At 33.5% G+C, this 22,374-nt stretch overlaps 1 protein-coding gene across 12 annotated transcripts in view; it reads right to left on the minus strand.

Moving 5' to 3' along the window:
• The window catches only part of CSNK1G3 (casein kinase 1 gamma 3), a 105,424-nt gene that overhangs the window by 50,344 nt on the left and 32,706 nt on the right, over nucleotides 1-22,374 (minus strand). For all 12 annotated transcript variants that reach the window (XM_050795556.1, XM_050795554.1, XM_050795557.1 and 9 more), the window contains exons 2-4: nucleotides 20,290-20,715; nucleotides 12,991-13,031; nucleotides 8,688-8,757 (exon numbers count right to left, since the gene is read on the minus strand). In XM_050795556.1, coding sequence (XP_050651513.1) covers nucleotides 8,688-8,757; nucleotides 12,991-13,031; nucleotides 20,290-20,467 — 289 coding nt within the window. In that variant the 5' untranslated portion in view covers nucleotides 20,468-20,715. The remainder of the gene's footprint in view (nucleotides 1-8,687; nucleotides 8,758-12,990; nucleotides 13,032-20,289; nucleotides 20,716-22,374) is intronic.

The raw sequence follows: 22,374 nt of genomic DNA on the forward strand, positions 1-22,374 counted from the left end.
GGACTAATACAGTCATTAAACATACATATAAATAGAAAAGATAATACAAGAAAAAAGCAGAAAGCTAACAGATTACTGGAAGCACTGGTGATTTCTACTTTCACTTTTTTAAAAAAAAAGTTTTCCTAATTTTTATTATGAATGTATGCTATTTTTGCAATCAGGAAAAAAAAAATGCTTTCTTTTTTCTAGGACCACAAAGAAAGACTTAAAATGATATTTACATCAAACTATAATTTTATTTCCCAGAACAAGTCTGGACAGTTTTTTTTTTTTTTTTTTTTTTTTTTTTTAAATCACTGAGCAAACAACTTAAATTTTTAAGAGTTAAGAAGAACTGCAACTAACAAATAGAGGTTGAGGCAGGGTACACCCTAAGCAAAAACAAACCAAAACCACCACGGCAACGTAAATGGTAGGTTGTATCACAAGGTAGAGATTTTCTAGAAATGAGAGAGGTAAGGAAAAAGAGGGCACGAGAGGCTCAGAAAGAAGGTTTGTTCTTATACCTAGCGAATTTTCAATTATAAAATCTTACTCCACCCATTCCAGTGGTTCTAAAATTATTTTTATTTCAGACTAATATAAAAAGCTATCTGCTGTGAATTCATGAAAGTTAGGTCTGATAATTTCCAGTATCTTTACTTTTCAAGAGAAGTTTATTTTTCCCAAAAGCTCAAGGAGTATGAATACAAAATTCACATATCTGAAAATATAATCTCACCTTCACTCCCCAAAAATTCACTTCATTAAATATCTCATTTAATATGTTAGTGTTCCTTTTAAGTGACAAAACAAAATTAAGTCACACAACAGTAATACATAGGAACTATTAAAGACTGCTTGGTACTTTGTGTCAAGTTTTTAAATACTTTAGCTCCTAACAGGTAAGTTAAGTAGACCATTAAGGAAATAATATGATCCATTTCACAGTAGTATCATGATCCATTTTCAGGTCTAGAATTCTTCATGTAAAATGTAAAATACCGATACAGTTTGGATGTTGTACCCTCTAAATCTTACGCTGAGTTATAACCCTCAGAGTTAAAGGTGCGGCCTGATGGGAGTTAACTGGGTTAGTGGGGCAGATCCCTCATGGGTTTGTGCTGTTCTCATGATTGTGAGTTCTTATGAGATTTGGTTTAAAAGTGTGTGGTACCTCCCCCTCACTTTCTCTCTCTCTCTCTTGCTCCCACTCTCTCCACGTGATAAGCTGGCTTCCCCTTTGCCTTCTGCCATGACTGTAAGCTTCCTGAGGCCTTACCTGAACAGATGCCTGGCACCATGCTTCCTATACAGCCTACAGAACCATAAGCCAATTAAACCTCTTTTCTTATAAATTACCCAGACTCCAGCATTTCTTTATAGCAACACAAGAACAGCCTAACACAAATAGGAAGAATTAGAACAAAAGTACTAACAAACTTATTAGGAAATTTAAACTTCCTGATTTAATTTAAACAGCTCTGATTAAGAAAACCTAAATCGTGGCTAGAAATGCTAAGTACAGAATTATCACACAGTATTACCCTATCTTTTTTTAAGGTAATTTTGCATTAAGGCATTCTTAACCTTTAGCACAAATGCTTATACTCCTAGGTCAACAGTTTTCAACATGTGGCCTGAAGCTCCTGAGGACAGGGGTGGTCCGTGAGACCCTTGCAGGAAGTCAGAAATATCAGAATTATTTTGTAATAACACAAATATTTTTTTTCACTCTCATTCCAGAGACTATGGGACTTGTGTTATCACAATATACTAAATGCAGAAGATATGGGAATCTAGCTGTTTACTATTAAGCCAGACATTAAAAGAGATTTGCAAAATCTGTAAAACGATGTTACTTTTCTCACTGTTTTTATTTTGGAAAGTATATCAACAAAATTGCCTTGATTTTAAAATGTCTCAATTATTATTTTTATTTTAAACAAATATAGCAACATTTTTATATTTCTGTGTTAATTTCTAATATGGTAAATATCAATAGCTAAGACCCACAACAACAAAAGTGCTCTGACATACTCAAAAAGGGTAAGAGCATAAAGGAATCCCAAGACCCAGAAGTTTAAGAAGTGCTGTCTTAGCTGAATAGTAAGCGCTACTATGAACCAACAGGTGTACTGAGTTACAGACTTGGTAACAGTCCTTCCATTAAAAGACCACAATATCTGCCTGTAGTAGTAAAATTCTATCAGTTAACCCCAAATAAAAGGAATCAAGTTAGCCCACTGTAAAAAAGAGCAACAGTCCTTTCTGTGATGATTTAATTTACACATGTAGAAAATATTCTAACATTCAAACAACATTAAAAAAATAACATCAGCGACAAACAAAAATTTATCCGTTGCAAAAACTGAAAAGAATTTAAGTTGTTATCCAATTTGGGCCTATAAAATTTAAGGAAAAAATGGACTCTATGATTCTTCCCCCCCCCAGTCCCTAAGCTACAAGCTTACAAATCTTTTATTCTTACAATGCGTTATATAACACTTAAAGCAAAACTAAATATGAAATTTTCATAATTTTTCATGGTTTTATACTTTCTATCTTTTTACTACTGCAGGAGGAATTACAAAAATTATGTATATTTAGTAATACCCTATTCAAAAGTATGGTTTGCTTTTTGTTTAAGATTCCTATGTGCTTAATCACTGAAAATACTATAGTATTCACACCACACACAACCACACTAACACCTGCACCATATAAACCAAACTAAAACCACTATCAGGTAACACCTCTTTCTTACTGATAATGCATAACATTCTTCAAATATACCCATTCTCCATAAACTACAACTTTAACAGAAAAAAAAAGTACACTTCCATCTACTATGATAGTAGTACCAATGTAAGTATATATTCACATATAAATAAATGTTTAGCAATACAAAACCTGTAGAAATTTCCATACAGAGAGACCTCTTTAAAGAATCAGAAGTATGACATATTTTTAAAGACTTCTTCTAAAAGCAATTTAGCTATGATAGAAAAAGGAATTCTAAGAATATGCTACATAAACTGTTGGTTATCTGGGCTGAGATTAAGTTTACACTACTGACTAACCCACTCATATCATATTTTCATTACTTTTGTTAATATCAAAATACAGTAATATTCTAAGTATTTATTCACTGAACTTTCATGCTTTTTACAGTACTTCTTTTCAATTTTACCAAACAACAGCTTATAATATACATAGAGCAGAATTTTTTGAATGTCTTACCTAAAACATGGTCTGAGAAACTTGATCTGGTGACTGTGAATTAAATCAGTTTTAGATACTACTGAATGGTTTACACCCACAACTTTTAACAAAGTTTATACTATTACCCATAATACTTCTCAAAAGTGAACAGTACAATAAAATTTCCATGCATTACAAAATCACCAACGTTCATTTAACCAGCAGATGGAACTAAATTGTCTTGAAAGTGAAAATGTAGGTATCTATAAACCAGAGTAAAAAATGTAGGGAGTACATAAATCCAGACTTTATAACAAGGCACAAATCAAGAAGGCAGAAGGATCAGCATAAAGAAGAACGAGGGGGCTTTTCAAACACCTTTCAAAAGGCAACATTTTTATAAAGAGTTATAATTTTAGTAACAGCACCTGTGGCTACCATCAAATTATTGCTTAGAACTACATAGTACAAGGAATCTCAACAAGTCAAGCCACTTGAGAAATGATGATTTAACATATGCATGGTGTCAAAACAGTATTTTTAATATCATTTCCATAGTTAGAAATTTGCCAAGAATAGTAATTTATGACAGAGAAAAAGTTCATTAACTTCCCCTGATAAGTAGTAATTTATGACAGAAAAAAGGTTTTATTTCCTATGATTAAAAATATCAGCTAATTAAGATGTTCCAAGGAATACATTAATTGCAGTTTCTCCTAATGTAGCCTATTTAAACTAATGTCAAAAAAAATTAAGAAGTGTTACCAGAATCACAGATCTTCAAAAACAATTTTCCCATAAATTTCAAATATGTTCTATGCATTTTCATGAAATATCAACAATTCAAATATACTTTATTTTCAAGTAAATGAAGAAACTGAGTTAATTCTAATAATTAAAGCCCACCCTTCTCAAGAAAGTGATTAATTTTAGATGGCTGAGTTGTACAGTTCAGTAAGTTTTAATATAAAAATTTCTGCATATCTCCTTGGTTACCACTTCCATTAATTAGAAAATTCTCATCAATAATTTTTTCCTTTGATCTCTAGTTGTCTAAAATGAGAAAATAAATTTACCTAATCATAGGATAACACAAATGAAATTAATTTTAAAAAGTTAAAAATTTGAAATTGTATTATTTGTCCAGAAATAGAATAAACTCAAAATTAATAATACAATGATTTTGTGTAATATTAAAATATCACAGGATCACAGAAGTTAGAAAACTATAGGAAATTTGAAGATTATATATCCCAACTTCACATCTAATGAAAGAAAACAGTCTATTATTGTTATTTAAGAATTTATTCTTTCAACCATTTACCAAGAACCTACAACTGCCAATCATTCTGCTACCAAGAAGAAAAAAATGAACATATCATTATCACTGCCCTCAAAGAGTTCAAAACTCAGTGGAGAAGACATAGACAAATAATAATTACCATATGATAAAAGAAAAATAAAGGTTTCAAAGGTTTTCATATTCAAAATAATATCAGATCAAATAAGACGCTTTTCTGGAGAGGAAAAGATGTCAGAAAACGCATTGCTAAGCAGGTGACATTTAGCTAAGGCTTAAAGAAAAAAGCAATTAATTAGAAAAGAAAGATATTCCAGAAAGAATACAGACATGTGAAAATAGTAAGATCTACTCAAGGAATAGTAAGTGTAGTGCAACTGAAAAGTAGGTCAGTAGAAAGAGAAAGAAATTCGGACTTTATACCAAATGATGTGCCCCTATGTGCAGGTAGAGGTAAAAAGGGTGTTGAGATATTCAAGAGGAAGCCCAATTCGAAGAAAAGTGACAATGGGGACTGGAAGAGAATGAAGTCGAGAGAGATTTTAAGAGACAAAATTGACAGAACTTTACTACACCAATACACCAAAATCAGAGGAGGCTAACATTTCAGCTTGAACAGATGTGGAACTAATGGAACCAGGTAATCCAAAAGACCAAGCAGGAAGGTCTTTTAAGAGAGAGAGAAATTGTTGAGAAAATAAGGGCAAAAGAAGGTAGGGAACTCATTCCAGCTATATGAATTTCTGATTTCAGTAGGGATATTCATATACAGCTAGACTTAAAGAATGGAAGCAGGAGATAAAGAACTGGAAGTTACCTTTACACAAATAGTAACTTCATTTCTTCCTCCTTCCCTACTGTTACAAAAAATCCAGGATTGCAGGATGAAGCCACACACTAAGGTTAGGAGCCTGGTTCCTTACTTTTGAGCAGCTGTACCAACCCTACAATTGCCCACCTCTGAACTCATTTGTCTCACATTACATACCTTTACTTGTTTAAGCTACGGCAGCCACAATTTTTGTTATTAAGAGTCAAATCTATTTATAACCAATGGAGTGGTCCACACAACTTTGTTCTTGCTATTCTTTTCTTGTCAACCTCTATACTCTCCTCAGGGAGATCTCATCCATTTCTTTAGCTTTAAAAACCATCTATGTGCTGATGACTCCCAAATCTAGGTCTTCATTTGACTCAATGAATACTGAGTAGATGTGACAAAACAAGACTATTCAATACATTAAATTTTTGCTATCACAGAGAGTGATAATGGTATAAAACAATATTCTAATCCTATGCAAAGCTAAATAATGTAAAGAGAGATATTATCAGAGAAGCTACATAAAGAGAAAGAAAGAAAGCATGGATTTACAGGAGGACCAAAACCCAAACAGGCAAAACCAAATTGTGTATTTTTTCACAGATACCTCACTAAATAATTCTAAATAAATCCATTTTCAATTTCTTTGTGGTAAAATACACATAGAACTTATCATTTAAACCATCTTTAAGTGTACAGTTCAGTGGTATTAAGTACATTTACATTATTATACAACCATCACCACTATCCATCCATCTCCAAAATGTGTTCATCATCCCATATTGAAACTCTTACCCAGTGAACAATAATTCCCCATTTCTGCCCTCTCCCCAAGCCCCCAGAAAACACAATTCTACTTTCTGCCTCTATGAATTTGACTATTCTAGGTGCCTCATGTAAGCGGAATTTATTTGTCCTTTATTTGTCTATTTTTGTTGGTGAGTTTTAGAAGTTCTTTATATATGCTAGATGTTACTTAAATCTATTTTTAAAGAGAATATTAACAAACAAATTGCTATATAAATGAAATTCAGCAAACCATAGGAAAATTACAGGCTGAGTTACTCTAAATAGCCCGTTTATAATTAAGAGCAGTCTGAAAATATAATCTTTTCAGATATGAATTCCAAAATCAAACTGTTTAAAAGTCATCAGTTCTTCCAAAACAATTAAGCACTCTTGATGTTCTACAAAGCTCACAAAGGTACTTAAAAATGCTTTCATAAAATTCACGAATGACCGAAAAAAAACACAAAAAACATGCTCAAATTCACGACTCGTACAAAATACTCTAAAATACCCACACGTGTCAGAGCTCAGAGCCACATGATGCACACCTTCAGTAAGACCATTTGTATTTCAATCTATGTAAATGACACCCATAGAGCACAGAGGAGCATAGCACCCTTAGTAAATAGAGACTACCCTGTAAATGGTGGTCCCTGCAGTTGTGCAACACTGCAGTCCTATGGCATTCAGGTCCTAAAAGATGTTTCTTTTTTAGTCTTACTATTTCTGACATAGTTTTTAAATATAAAACAGAAAAAAGTTAAAATAATAAAAGTACACATTTGTTATTCAATTCAATGACTTGCTAAACTCTAAACTGACTTACTCATTTCTAATTAAACCACTCAATCCTATTCCTTCAAATGACAGTTTTACTACTGTACTAGATAGATGTGTGTTGTTTTTTTTTTAATCACCCTGGCATCCAATCCCCCTTATATAACACCTCGATTTCCCTAAAGTTCGGATAAGTATTTGATCTAACTTGAGGCAATCAAATTCATAGTAATTAAATCAGGGATAAGCATGACATAAGGCAGTAAGATTGAGTCCTACAACTTTTGCTGAAAGTTTTAGGAAAGAGATGTTTTCATAATTGCTAAGCCTAGGTTATTGGTGGCCACCTCCAGCATCTCTTAAGAAGGGCCAACCAGAGAGTGAAGCCTACACATACTCAAAAGGCGTATCACAGAGACTTGAGATGCTGATGACAGTATTTGAAGCACTGGATAGAACAATGTCTTATATATCAAGTCATTTCCTTGAATTTCCAAGTACATGAGTCAATAAATTCATTTTATTCCCACTTAACTTCTTATTTGCTAGTCTTAACTAATATGTATAGTTTCACACATAATTAGTTTTATCCCAATAGCCTTTAAATCCCAGTTGTCAGTGATAATTCTGATAACTCCCTGAGGCCTGTCTGTATCAGACTTAAATACGTATTATAAGAAGTCTGTAGTGATGAACACATTACTACAAAATTTAAAACTTATTGTCCCTGCAATGACTATTCATTTGCAAAGTGTGCTCTTAGAAAAACAGAATGTAAATTTGGTATCAGTATTAAATGGACAGCTCTATCCACTAGAATGTAAACATGCTTACGAAAAGATACATGAAGAAATTCCATTTCATCAAATCTGGAGAAACAAAATTCCCCTACCTGTATCATACAAGAAGCTATACAAGTAAAATCCTTTATTGAATAGAAGTATACAGAAAAGTGCTGTGAGAACCTTTTTAACATAAAGAAAATGTAACATACAATAGAAAGTTTTTCCATGAATTATCTCTAGTGGCATGAAATAATCTCACTTAAATTTAGAGTTTATATAAAAACATACCCACATTAGTTGCCTAGGGTTGCTGTAACAAATTACTACAAATTTGGTGGCTTAAAACAACAGAAATTTATTTTTTCAGTTATGGAGGTGAGAGTCTGAAATCAGTTTCGCTGGGCCAAAAAATCAAGGTGTTTGCAAGGCCACACTCCCTCTAGAGACTCTAGGCAAAAGTACTAGAAGCCTCTCCCAGATTCTTATGGCTGTTCTGCTCCAGTCACAATGCCTACTCCTTTTCTGCATGCGTAAATGTCCCTCTGCCTCTCTTACAAAGACTTGTAATTGCATTTAATGCCCACTAGATAATCCAGAATAATCTCTCCATCTCAAAATCCTTAATTTATTATACCTGCAAAGTCTTTCTCATACAGTAACATGTAGAGGTTCTAGGGATTATGATACGGATATCTTCTATGTGGCCATTTTTCAGCCTACCACTATATCATAAGCCACTTCAACAGCTATAATAGTGCCAAAAAGACTAAGAATATGGAAGAAGTATGCATTTTATATACCCAAATTAAATTTTTTCACAATGTTCTCTACTTGTATCAGCAGAAACATAAAAAGCTCCAAATTTGTCATAAAATTAAAAAGGGATCCTAAGACAATAGTAAGAAAATGTATAATAAACATAGCCGTATGAAGTGATTTTCTTAACCAAACTTAAAAAAACATTCCTTGAAACTAAAAAGTCATGACAATCCACTTTATTTCAAATTTAAAAATTAATACAAGACTTTACCTCCAGATCCTAACTGCTTATAGAATCTGTATTCCAAATGTAGCTGTGGTGCTCTTGATTTCATGGGCTCCTAATTGAAAAACAAACAAAAAAAGACATTTAAGTTATTAAAAGGGCACTAGGCCCCAACACAAATGTTACAAATTTTGGTGTCAATGCCATATATTACGTAATAGTCTACTAGGCATCTTTGTCTAAGATTAGATTCATATAAAAATCAACTTTCTGTTCAATGTAAAATAAAATGATGCTACAAATGTACATAAACTAAGTAGCCATTAGATCAGGCAGCAGAAAAATCCCCTAAGTTTGACTCTGACCCTGAGAAAAATATGTTCTGAACATTCATCACTAGAGAAATGATGGCCCTTTTACTATTTCTCCGGTTCCCCAAATTCACCTCTGAACTGTATATTTCTTCCATAAAGGTTCTAGATTAAAGTTAAGCCATAGGATAGTAAGAAAGAACAAAAATGGGAATATGAAAATGTTGATAGTAGCAACAATGTCTTAAATTTTTTTCCCTAAGGTATAACTCATATGCAATAAAACACACAGTTTATAAGTGTTAAATCCATATCGACTCCATGTATCCCTATAACCACCACACCAATCTATAGAGCATTTCCATCATCCCTTTCTTACTTACCACCTTTGGATTAGTTTTGCCTGTTGTTGGATTTCACCTAAATGATATACAGTGTATGCTTTCTGTTGTGTCCAGCTTTTATCATTCGACATAAAATGTTTTTGAGATTCATACACACACACACACACACACACACACACACCACATACACACACACACAACATGTACAGAGGAAACATAGGTTTTAGACATTAGAATATTAAATATGAAAATACAAGAAGCAGAAAACTGTATCAGGGTAACAGGAAATTTTAAAAAGAACCAACAGAAAAGTATAAAGGTAAGAGAAAATTTCAAAAAGAATCAATAGAACTTTGAAAAATAAGAAAATACAATAACTAAATTTAAAACTCATTTTGCCAGCAGATTAGCATAACAGAAGAGAGAATTTGGAAACTGTAAGGCAGACAGAAAAACTATACAGAATGTATCATGAAGGAAGAAATACTGGAAAACAGAAGAAAAGATTAGAGACCTGGACAATCCAGTGAGGTTTAGTATGGATTTGATAAGAGTACCAGGAGGAAAGGAGACAGAAAAGTCAGCAGAGGCAATAACTGGATAAATTATTGCTATGAATATTCAAGAATTCATGAGGATAACAAACCACCAATTCAAGAGGAATGTGAATCCCAAACAGGGTAACTAAAAAGAATTTTATACCAACACATCATAACGAAACTATGAGCAACAACAAAAGATTTCACATAAACAACATTAATATCCCACTGCAAAATTTAGAAATTTTATTACAGGAGAAAAACAATCAGCTTAGTTCTTGAGAGGCAGGATAGTACAGTAGTTAAGAGCATAGACACTGAAACTAAATTGTACTAGGTTTGAATCCTAAATCCTCTACTTCTAACTGTGTAACTTTCAGCAAATTATTTAACTTTTCTGTACTTTCCAGTTCCCTCATCTGTAAAATTGGGTTAAAACTTAACCTTTCTATAAAGTACTTAAAACGGTGCCTTCTATACATATAGCACTATATTACCTATAATTATTCAGTTAACTACCTAGAAGTACATAACCTAAGATGCAATAAAAAGGTGTCCATGTAAACAATCACAAATGAAATTAAATACATAACTTATTCAATCACTAATACCCCTTAGATAAAAATAGAGACCCAAATCTCACTTAGTTGAGTGATTTCAACTAGATTCCAGTACTTAAGTAGCAAAGTCTTAACACTACATAATAAAAGTCACCTTCCCCAGGATGATATTTTCATTATTCATGTACAAGATATAAGGATGGTAGCTGAGGTAATATTAACAAATTATCTTGAAACAAACTTTTGATCTGAACTAGGGTAATATTAGACAAACGAAAAAAATCTTCATAAGAGATGACGAAGCTGAAAGCAGTCACAGAAATCTGCTCTCCGAACTCAGGTTATCAAATTATGCCTTTATTTGTACCAAGCAAAGTATAAAAGCCAGATAGCACTGAGGTATACAGACATAAGATTTTCAAGTGATTACTTTTATGGCAGGTCTAAACAAAATCACGTTATCTGGCACAAATAGATATAACAGATACAAATGAAAAAACATATAAAGAAATCACGAACTAAGTAACAAACTATCGTTTAATGGTATATGTGAGAAGTTTTCTGTCCTTCCAATATTTTGGATGAACGTGAGGTGAACATGACTAGATACCACTCTACAACCTCAAAATACTAGAAACATAGATCCAAAACCATTCCTAGTTCCCCCAAAGAACAATGAATAACCATAATTATTACATGTAATGCTGATCATTGTGCTTTAAACGATCATTTAAAGCTGATCATTGTGCTTTTTCTCTCTAAAAAGGGGGAGAAAAGTAATTAAGAGGACAGAGATACAGCACAAAAATAAACTTTAAAAAGTGATATATGGGTATGTATGTAAGAAGGCTGAAAGATGACATAATAAATGTTTAGTAAGGCATCAATGGTCTGAACAAGTTCCAAATCTATAAATAATAGGACCTAAGGATCACCACTTAATGAATGTAACAGATAACGAAAAGTCAGTCTAGAGCAGGGGTTTCCGCTTTGACACGATGGTTTATCTGCCTTAACATATCAGATAAATATCATTCACAAACAAAACACGCTCCCGTGAGTAGAGTTGCTCTCTACAGGCTGTTGCATCAATAGCACAGACTGTAAATACTGCCACACTTTTATCCTTGCACACCACAAGAATTGTTGTAGGTTCAGGACCACTGGCCTACAACATGAGAAAAGGAAGAATTTCAAAGAAATGAAAGTCGGCAATGCCTGTTCAAACAATGTCCAGAATGGGCACAGTGGCTCAAGCCTGTAATCCCAGCACTTTGGGAGGCCGAGGCAAGCGGATCCCACAGTAGGCCTCCCCACTGTGATTAATATTCACCAACCTCTTGTTCTGATTTTATGCTCATGAGGGGATCCTGTAATTTTAACTTGGCTTTCTATGTACATTGGCCTATAGAAAGAAATTTGGGCTTTCTAGACCTGTAAAATACCTCATTATTAGTTAGAAATTCACTCTTTCCTGAATCTGAGAGCTTGATAGTGTGAATTGATTACTGTGAATCCACCTCTAAGAAACGCTGACAACTGGTGAGATAACCTTATCAGGTTTTGTTTCATAAGCCAAGGACCAGATCTTACTACCAAGATGGACTCATCTAGCTAAAACCCAGTCTAAAGCCACATGTCAGCCAACCAGTCTCTCTTCATGGCACTGCAACCCTACTGTACATCTTTATTTTGAGTGAAAATAAACATTTGTTACACTAAAACTTGATCTATACTCAAAAGATACTTAATATTAAATATTAGAGTTTTTCTATTTCCTCCCATTTGCCTCTTCTCCTAATAGTCTCTCTTTTATATATTCATTTCACATTACCCTAATAACAGAGGTTATATTGACAGACAAGGTTGAGAAACGCAGAGAAAACCAAGCCATGCTAAACTTCAGGCAAACCTGGCTGGCAAACCAGACAGAAAAGTTGTACCAGAAAAAGTATGTTGTATAAAAATAATTCCTAGATCCCAATTTTTCCAAAAGAGATCTCTCTCTGCTTTGCAGCTGTCATACTGGGCATATTGAAGACTTCAGAATAATTTCACGGGAGTTTGCTTTCCCTGTTATCTATCACCTGCCACATCAAGCATTTCTAGATCCCTGAAAGTCAAGCAATATCCAGCTTTGCCATATATATGAAGTAACAATTTAAAAAGAAACTTCAGAAGCTACCTGGAAGTATGTTGTCAGAGAATATAATCCTGAATACTAAGAACACTTTTGTTTTATCAAAATGTTTGAATCAGAAGGCAAAATCTTGTTAATTTTTATCTAATTAAAAATCCTTCCCTAAATTAAAAATAGGGCCATGATCCAGAAATTCAGTTCTATAATGCTGCCAAAGTAAAGGGATTGAGTTTTTGTGGCACAGACAAACAAAAATGTCCTACACATTACCATATACTTTAAGAGCAGGATGATGTTAGGAGCTTAACAACAAAAGATTAGCTATGCATATAACTGTCAAATAAACATCCAAATTACAAATGACATGCAAACAAAAAGTAATTAAAATATGTAAGTTAATCACTTAAAAAGTAACAAAGAAATAATTAAGAAAAATTAAGAAACAGGAACTTACCAACTTAATTGCCACATATTCATTTGTGTATAAATTTTTCCCTTGAAAAAGAAAAAAAAATCAGATTCTGCAAGTAACTGATTTTAAAGATACATTATATAAAACTGTACTCTGAAAAAAAAACACATAATACATTTAATTAAAGCATAGGTTTTTGCTTCTACTTGGCAAAAAAACTTAACAAGGAAATATTTAAACTTATTATCAACTCAATGATGTATTTAGTATTTCACCTAGATTCAGACTAGAAAGTGATACAAACACTACAGATACTAATAGCCCACTTATAAAAACGGAAAAATTCTGACTTTGTTGGAATATTGTATACAATTTAAAAGTAATCAATAGTCAAATGCATGCTTAAAAAATTTCAAAACCAGAACTCCTATATAAGAATACCAAATTCCTCTCCCAACCACCATTTCATTTTAAATCCATCGTTATTATGAGATGTAATCTTACTAGGACTCATATTTAATCCAGTAAATATATTAAATAAACTTAAAATATCTGAAATAAAATTTTAAAACATTCGATAATTGGCTGTGATAAACTAACCACTTTGAGGAGAAAAATAGTTACTGGCACCTCACCTTACAACCAAATTAATTCCAAATATCTTAAGAGTTAAATACAAGCTAAAAACAAGAATATTTATCACATCCATACATTAAGGATTTTCTGAGCATAAGAAGATCATGGCTGGCGCAGTGGCTCACATCTGTAATCCCAACACGTTGGGAGGCCGAGGCAGGCGGATCACGAAGTCAGGAGTTCAAGACCAGACTGACCAACATGGTGAAATCCTGTCTCTACTAAAAATACAAAAATTAGCCAGGCATGGTGGCGCACACCTGTAATCCCAGCTACTCAGGAGGTTGAGGCAGGAGAATTGCTTGAACCCAGGAGGCGGAGGTTGCAGTGAGCCAAGATCGCACCACTGCACTCCAGCCTGGGCAACAGAGCGAGACTCCATCAAAAAAATTAAAAAATAAAAATTAGGATCATAATGTTTTATACAAATTTGATTACATAAAATATTTAAAATATTTAATATCACTAGAGATTTAATATCACTAACATGTAAAGAATTCAAATGAATTACAGTAATCTTTAGCACTGGCAAATCAAAAATAATCTAGAAAATTCCAACTGGTCAGCATCTGTAGTCAAAGTAGAGTACTATGGAGAATTTTGGAAGCACTAAGTATATGAAAATAATTTGATTAACGTGTAAGAACATTAAAAAGAATTAAAAAACAGTACATGATTTCTGAATTTCCAGTATTTTTTCAATTAGCATATATTACTTTCATAGTGAGGAAAATAGAACAATAACAGTTTTTTGGTTTTTTTTTTTTAACAGTGAGAGTAACTGGCCCTGGTCACATTGGCTACTGAACACAGAAGCAGCAATCAACAACTTTGACACATGTGATTTTCCAGCATAATAGCCTGAACCTCCTTCCATACAGCAGCTGATGAACAGTAGTAAAACTTCTAGGCAAAATTTTAGCTTTAGTTGTGTTGCCACCTTTGTACAGTAGTGTTTATTTATACAAATATTATAATACTTTTCTGAATTTTGTCCTTATTGTACAAAATTGAGTGAAAATAAAGGACAAAAAGAAGTATTCATATTAACACTAAGTAACATAGGTGTCATAAACTCAGTACAGTTGGCAAAAAGGATGGAACGCAACAGAAGTTCCAAAAGTGGTCAACTTTAAGCTCTTTTCATATACTCATTGAACTTATATACATATTTTCAAAAATTACAGAATATTTTCATATTTTTAGTCAATTAGTTCAACATTTAGATATACCTTCATATATATTTTCAAAAATGCATTATGTATGAAAAGTTAGGTTTCCTCTATTAAACTTGGCAGTAAATAATTTAATGATATTCACAATGAAGAACTTAATGTCAAAGAACATTAACAAAAGACAATTCTGGTTTTGAGTTCCAAGACAGAATTTGTATTTCCCAAACATATTATCATCTTTTCATAACTATTTTGTATATGATGTTTATTCATAAGTACACAAGGAAAAAACTTCACAGGACAAGAAGTTAGGTTAACTACAGATCTCAAAGAATCAAAATACACCAAATGCCTCTAAAAGTACTATTTTTGTACTCCAATGTCTACCTTTGAGGTCACAGCAGAAAGCACTAAATCCTAAAAGGATCATCTTTTTTTGAATACTAGAGATTTTGCTGAAACTTGAAGTCACAATGATGAACAAAGATTAAACAATAACACAAGTGCATTTTTGTCACCTAGCATAGCCACAGCCTCACTTTTAACCAGTATTCGTTATACACGTAAACAAACAAATGATGCAAAGTATGTGTTTATGGATGGTGTGAGTAAGGTGTGAATAAAAGGGAAGGAATGTGCATGTAGTGAGAATCCCATCAAAAGAAAAATCCAAGTAAACTGGTGCCAGTTAAGTGATGTTTTAATCCAATTTTAAAAGACATTTCCAGTAAAGCATTGTGCCATATTAAACTTGAAAATATAGTTTTAACAATTTTGTGGCTTTGGGGTGGTAATTATCAAAAACTATTTTCTTCAAAAACTGTATATGTTTACAGCAGAAACAACTATTTACCCACCAATAGCCATTCTCCCCCTACAGAATGCCCAAGCTTGAAAATGGCTGCCCAGCTAAAGACTACACTGCCCGCCTCTCTTTCGGCTTAGTGTGGCCATGTGACTTAAGTTCTAAATATCAATGGACATTAAGTATGTTCCTCCTCACTTCCAGAAAGGAATGTATACGCTCCTGCCCCTTTTTTTCTGTATTCTTGCTGGCTGGGAGATGGAAACAGCTAAAGCAATTTGTGCACAGAGACTGAAGTCACATATTAAGGATGCAGAGGTACCCTGACAGCCTTGAGGTTTCTCCCTCTGGTCTGTGTGGTGTGAAATGAAAATAAACCATTTGCTTGGAACCACTATATACTGAATTTTTTTGTTACTGTCTTACAGTCTATTCCTTAGTTATTATATTTTTCAGGTAAGTTTTATGGTAGCTTTGGTTAGAAACAGCAGAAAAATCAATAAACATGAAAATGATGAACCCATTCAAATCTATATATTCATTTGATAATATATTGTAAGGCCTGCAGAATTTTCAACAAAGCAATTATCAAATATAAACAATAAAATAAGGAGTTACTAGCTATGTAGGAATAAGAAAAGAACAAAAATAAGAGATGTTATGGAAGCTCCTGTGGCATACTTAATTATGTCAAAAGTTACAATGTCTTATTTCAGACATGGTTATTCATAAAGCAATACATAATATTCTCTTCTGTGCTCTTTTATATGATAGACAGATGTGGCCACAGAGTACAAAGGGAAGTCCCTCATGAAAACAAAGGTTATTATACTTACAAATTCTGGACAGGAAGTCACATCACATGCCACACAGGATCACAGGGGAAACGCTAGGTTTTGGTTAGGTGTCAGAAAAACGAGCGAGGGAAATGCCTAGGCCAAAGCATTTACTGGGGTTTCCCAGGGAAAGGCAAGGCAGGGCAGGGTAAATAGTTAAGGATTACTTAGTTTGAATAATTCCAGTGACTTCTGGGCCATAAGAATGGGTCTCTAGCTTCCAGGTACCTGGCCCTGGGGATGATAAGGTAGAGGATATTGCCTCCTAGGTGTATGGGCCAGATAGAAAAGGGGTGGGGATTGGTTAGTGCGCATATCATAGGCATGATTCCAGCTCAGTTTTTGGCTACTTCTAAGAATTGGCTAACCTCTGGAGGGGCAATCTCTTCCCAGCCAGAAAGGTTTTTTAAGACGTCAAAACATCATAATATACAGAAAAATAAAAATACATATATAATACGACCCTATATTTTAGCTAGCTATGTTTGGTCTTATTCAGTGCCTGTCAAAAACATTCCTAGGAGTTTGACTGCCTGAACTAGATACATCTACCAATGCAGAATGCAAACCTTACTACCAACACATAAAAGACAACTACAAACACAGATGGTTCTCAACTATGATGGTTCAATTTGAGATATTTCAACTTTATATAATGATGTAAAAACAACACGTATTCAATAGAAACCATACTTTGAATTTTGATCTTTTCCTGAACTAGCAATATGAAGCAGGATACTATCTCACTATGCTGGGCAGATGCAGTGAGCTGCCGCTCTCAGTCAGCCACACAACCACGAGGGTAAACAACCAATATTCTACACCGTACTGCGTGGCCAGCATTTTCTGGATATTGTGTTTTGGGGTTTCCAATGTCATTATGTCTATAAAACGCCCGTTTTCAACTTATGATATTTCAACTTAAGATGGGTTTATCAGGATGTAAACCCATCTTAAGTTAAGGAGCATCTGCACACCAAATCACCATCCTTATTTATTTTTATTTTTTTTAGAGACAGGATCTCACTATACTGTCCATGCTAGACTCAACCTCCTAGAATCAAGTGATCCTCCTAGCTCAGCCACTCCACTCCAGTAACTGGAACTACAGATATGCCCCACCACACTTGACTGTTCATTTTAAAATAAAAACAGAATCCAGATAAAAATGATAAACACATATTTAAATTTAAAAGCAAATAAATATAATTTAAAATTATTATTTTAAATGTTTACTTATTTTTTTTAATCTCATGGACTTTTTTTTTTTTTTTGAAACAGAGTCTCACTCTGTCACCCAGGCTAGAATGCAGTGGCACAATCATAGCTCACTGCAACCTTAAACTCCTCAGCTCAAGTGATCTTTCTGCCTCAGGCTCCTGAATAGCTAGGACTATAGGCATAAACCATCATACCTGGCTAATTTTTTATTTTCTGTAGAGATAGACTCTCGCTATGTTGCAGAGGCTGGTCTTGAACTCCTGGCCTCAAGCCACCCTCCTGCCTTGGTCTCCCAAAGTTCTGGGATGATAGATGTGAGCCACCATGCCAAGCACCACAGGTCTCAAGTTTTAAATGCCCTGCAATGTCTGGGACAGTCTTCTACCCCAAAAAAGAACTGCCCAGGCCCAAATACCAACAGCACCTTTTTGAAAATCACTTACCTATAGTATACCTTATAGTCTTTCTTACCCAATACTAACCATATAAAATTTCAGTACCAGTAATCAAATGTTAAAGATGTATCTATTAATGAGGTTTTAAAGAAAGTACTTTAAGAATATAAACCAGCTTTTAACATTAGTGTTTATCCAGGTATAGAAAGACTAATGCTTGTAATAATGTTTTCTTAACAAAGAAACCATCTGAGGCTTTTTGAAAAAGCAGTAAAATACCCTTTTAGAAGTCTATGAAAAAGGAAGAATAAATGATTAAACTAGCTCTACACGTACATATTAAAAGTATACATAAAACACAGAGATATAGAGATAATACATTTAAATAAATTTACATAAATATACAGATATATATACACACACACACACACATATCAAAGACCCATACATAAATCAGATAGATAGAATAGACAGATAGATGTAATAAGAAGCCATCATACTCCTATTCCTGCCTATTCACAGACTACAAAAGAAAGGGGTGTTTTACTTCTTTTTCAGTACATGACATATATAGCCTCAGTATATGGTACATATAGTTTCTCATACTTCTCATATTGCCCTTGTTAAAATGGTCAACTAGCTTTGTGTGAATACACACACACACACACACACACACACACCCCCCTATATACATGTGCCGTGTGTGTGTATATATGTGTGTATTCACACAAATACATATATATCTGTGTATGTGTAGTTATTTTGAAATAAATTATATGAATCAGATTCTGAATAAAAATGGCCAAAGTATATGCAAGTATAGTGTTGGTCTTTTTACATTATCATCTAAATTTAATCCTATAACAATAACCTAGGAAGTGGAAATAATCCTGATATAAAAAAAAATGTGAGGCCCTGAGTGGTTAAATGACTTATCTGCTCCATAAGGCACTATTTTTATATTTTTCCAGCATATTATCAATGACTAATCATGCCTGGTACATGATAAATATGTAATAAGTACTGGATGGATGTTCCTGAGAATTATATACAATAACAACAGATTATAAACACGTAAATAATGTTTTCTCTAACTCCAAAGTCTGAAATAATTTAAGAATTTCAAAGTATCTAATTCAATATCCTTCAAATAATAAAACATAAAACATTCACCCTTTCAAATATTTGAGTCCCTACTAAATGTGAGCCTGCCAGCCACAACATGTAACAACTATGTATAAACTATATTACTGCCTTTTATTGGCTTGCTTCATTCAAATATTTAACGTGTATCAACTACACAAAACTAGTAAGATGAAGGAGTCACTACAAATTAGGGTACTTTACAAGACGAAAAGGAGAAGTAGTTGAATAGGTAAACATAAAATTGGATTTATTTCTAGCAGCAGGACTGAATCGAAAAGAAACTGTGAAGTCAAATTTTCTTTTTACATCTAAAGTTCACTACTGGTGGTCCACTGACCAGAGCCCTCAGGGTACCTAAATACTGACTTCTATACAACCATACCACCCTCCTTCTTAGTTTTCTGCAATGGAAAAGCTACATCACTACTGTATTAGAAGTTAAAACACTTAGATTTTGATCCTGAGCTTGTTATTCAATTGTTGTGAACATCTGACAATTAACTTTCCCTCACTGAGTTCCAGTTGCCTTGAATATAGAGTTAGGAAGCTTAATTAGTCCAGTGTTTCCCAAACTTGCCTAATTATAATAACCTGAATCAATACTCTGAGCCCCTTGTTAAGAATATAGACTCCTGAGTTCCACCCCAGACATACTTGGGGCAGAAGGAAGGGTAGAAAAGAAAAAATTAAATTACAGTGATGTAAATTTCATTAATTCTATGCAGTTTCAGTATATTAACTTGACTTTAAGCCATCCCTATGCCCCAAAAGTTATCAGTTACTAATCATTTTTGAATCTGAAAAAGTAGCCTACAGATCATTCCTAAAGAACACTGCAAAGGCTTTACTGGCAGCTATTTCAGCCTACTGGGCTATTTTAATTTAATTGTTTTCTCATAATCTGGATGGTCAATCTCCGGGTGGTTAAAGTAGACATTCCTGTACTAGGGAATTTCTTACACATGAAAATACAAGTACAAAAGAAATTTCCAACATACGTATTCTTTAAAATTACCACAACCATTAAACAACTAAACAATTAAATAACTAAATCATTTTCATTAGAAAGTATCTTCCAATTTTTAAAATGTTTATAACATAATGGAATAAAAAAAAAATAGTCTTACCTAATCGTAATTCTCCAAAATTGCCACATCCAATTTTTTTTCCAACTCTAAAGTTAGGTCCAACCATTAAAACTCCAGACGATGAAGACCCAGTTCCTCGAGTGTTGTGTCCTGATCGACCACTAGGTCGTGCCATTCTATCATCTGATTTGTCCTTGTCTTTCTTTTTATTTTCCATATCAAGTTTGCGGTACTCCACTTTGAATTCTTTAATCAAGACAAGCACACTGAAATAGGGTATTGTGAAAATAGGTACATCACTAGGTAACTGTACCAGATGGGTAATGTTAACATTCAAATTGCAGTAGGTAGTCAATTAACTGCAGCATGCTCATCCCATTCGTAAAATTTTTCTCAGTTGTCTTTTCAGCAAAACATGTCTTCAAAATTATCTTTTCAATGATGTGAGCTGATATTGATAGAGAGCTAGAATATTAAGAAAATGAAATTAGTCAACTAAGAATTTTAAAATACGTGTCTGGGAAATTAGATAACATAACAAAAGTTTAGGCAAGAATTACTGCTATCTATTGATGCCCATTGAAATCAAACCACAGTACACTTTTTTATTTATATACCTTAATACCAAAGATATGAAACAAAGATATCAGGGATTCAATTACTTCTTAAAAATTAAAGAACAAAATTATATTGTTTCATAAATCAACATACATTCACTAATATAAACCTCCCAACTTAAAATTACCTCAATTAGACAAAAAGTACTCAAAAAATTCCAGTAAGTCAATATAAGATTTTCAATTTAGAAGCAGAAAGAGAATGAATTATAAAAATAAAATACCTTAATAAAAATATATATTCCCCATGTTCATCTACTTAATAATTTTCAGTCTTTTTTAAATATATATTCTCATATGATTTTCATTTATTCAAATATTACCCTATAATTACACATGGGATTGGAGCACAGAACTGACAACATCAAGAACATTCTTCCTATCCCTCAAGGAAAACAATTAATTCTTATATAACATTTAACCTGGGCCTTAAAAACATAAATGTAATTTTGCAAGACTATGAAATGTTGACAGGCATCAACCTTATCAGATGCAGAAATTAGGTATTAAATTTCTAACACACAGATAACAACATTAAAGCTCAAAATATTTTTCAAGGCTTTTGGAAGAGTCTGCCCCATTCATATTCTCTGGAAATTGCAGTGATCAAATGTACCTCAATTCTGTGGTAATTCTGCACCCTTATAGGATTTCCCTACTTTTGTTTGAACAATTTGAGTGGGTTCTCATTCTTTGCTGTTAAAGAAGCTGTAACTTCAAAATACAGTCACTAACGAAGAAACAAGGATTGATATCAAATAGCTATTCCTATTACAGAAATTTTCTAATTATATAATGCAACCACAACAAGTGTTGAAACAAATAGTATTTTCTGGTAATTTTCAGCAACTCCCCAAATATACAATTACTGTTACAAATAGTGACTAACTGGGGCCTGTGGTGTAGGCAATAAGGGAATTTACCAAGACAGATGGTAAAGAAAAGCAGACTTATTAGAAAAAGTAGGAAAACACTTTGCAAGAAAGCAATGGGCAGATTAGCGAGAGAGGAGCTGACTGAAAAGACACCAAGGCTTGGTGGGGATTTTATAGGATCGTTCTTGTGCTGGAGAGGGCTATGTGCAGCACTGATAATGCCAAGGTTGCAGTGAGCTAACCTGCATTTTTCTATCAGCAGAAGATCTGGTGTTAAGTTGGGCACAGGAAGACGGTGAGTTTTTTGGGCAGGAGGGCTACGTGTCCTGGACTATGAAGAAAGGCGGACTTACAGCTTATCTGCTTTTTCTTTTTACGCTCCCCTGCTCCCACCAGCCTGACTCCTTTTCCCTAATTAGGATTCCACAATCAGTCCTAACATCCAGTCTATTTATGAAGTTTCTTGTTTTATTTGCCATACTCTTATTTGCAGATGAAACTGTGAGCTCCTGTTCACTCTGCTTCCAGCCATGACAGAGTAACTATACTGAACATCTCTGCTTGTTGTAAACAAGTACAAAGCTGGACAAAACATATGAAGCACCTGTTTTTAAGCATCAAATAATAGGCAG

The sequence above is a fragment of the Macaca thibetana genome, chromosome 6 (genome assembly GCF_024542745.1).
Source record: "Macaca thibetana thibetana isolate TM-01 chromosome 6, ASM2454274v1, whole genome shotgun sequence".
Classification (NCBI taxonomy): Eukaryota; Metazoa; Chordata; class Mammalia; order Primates; family Cercopithecidae; genus Macaca; species Macaca thibetana.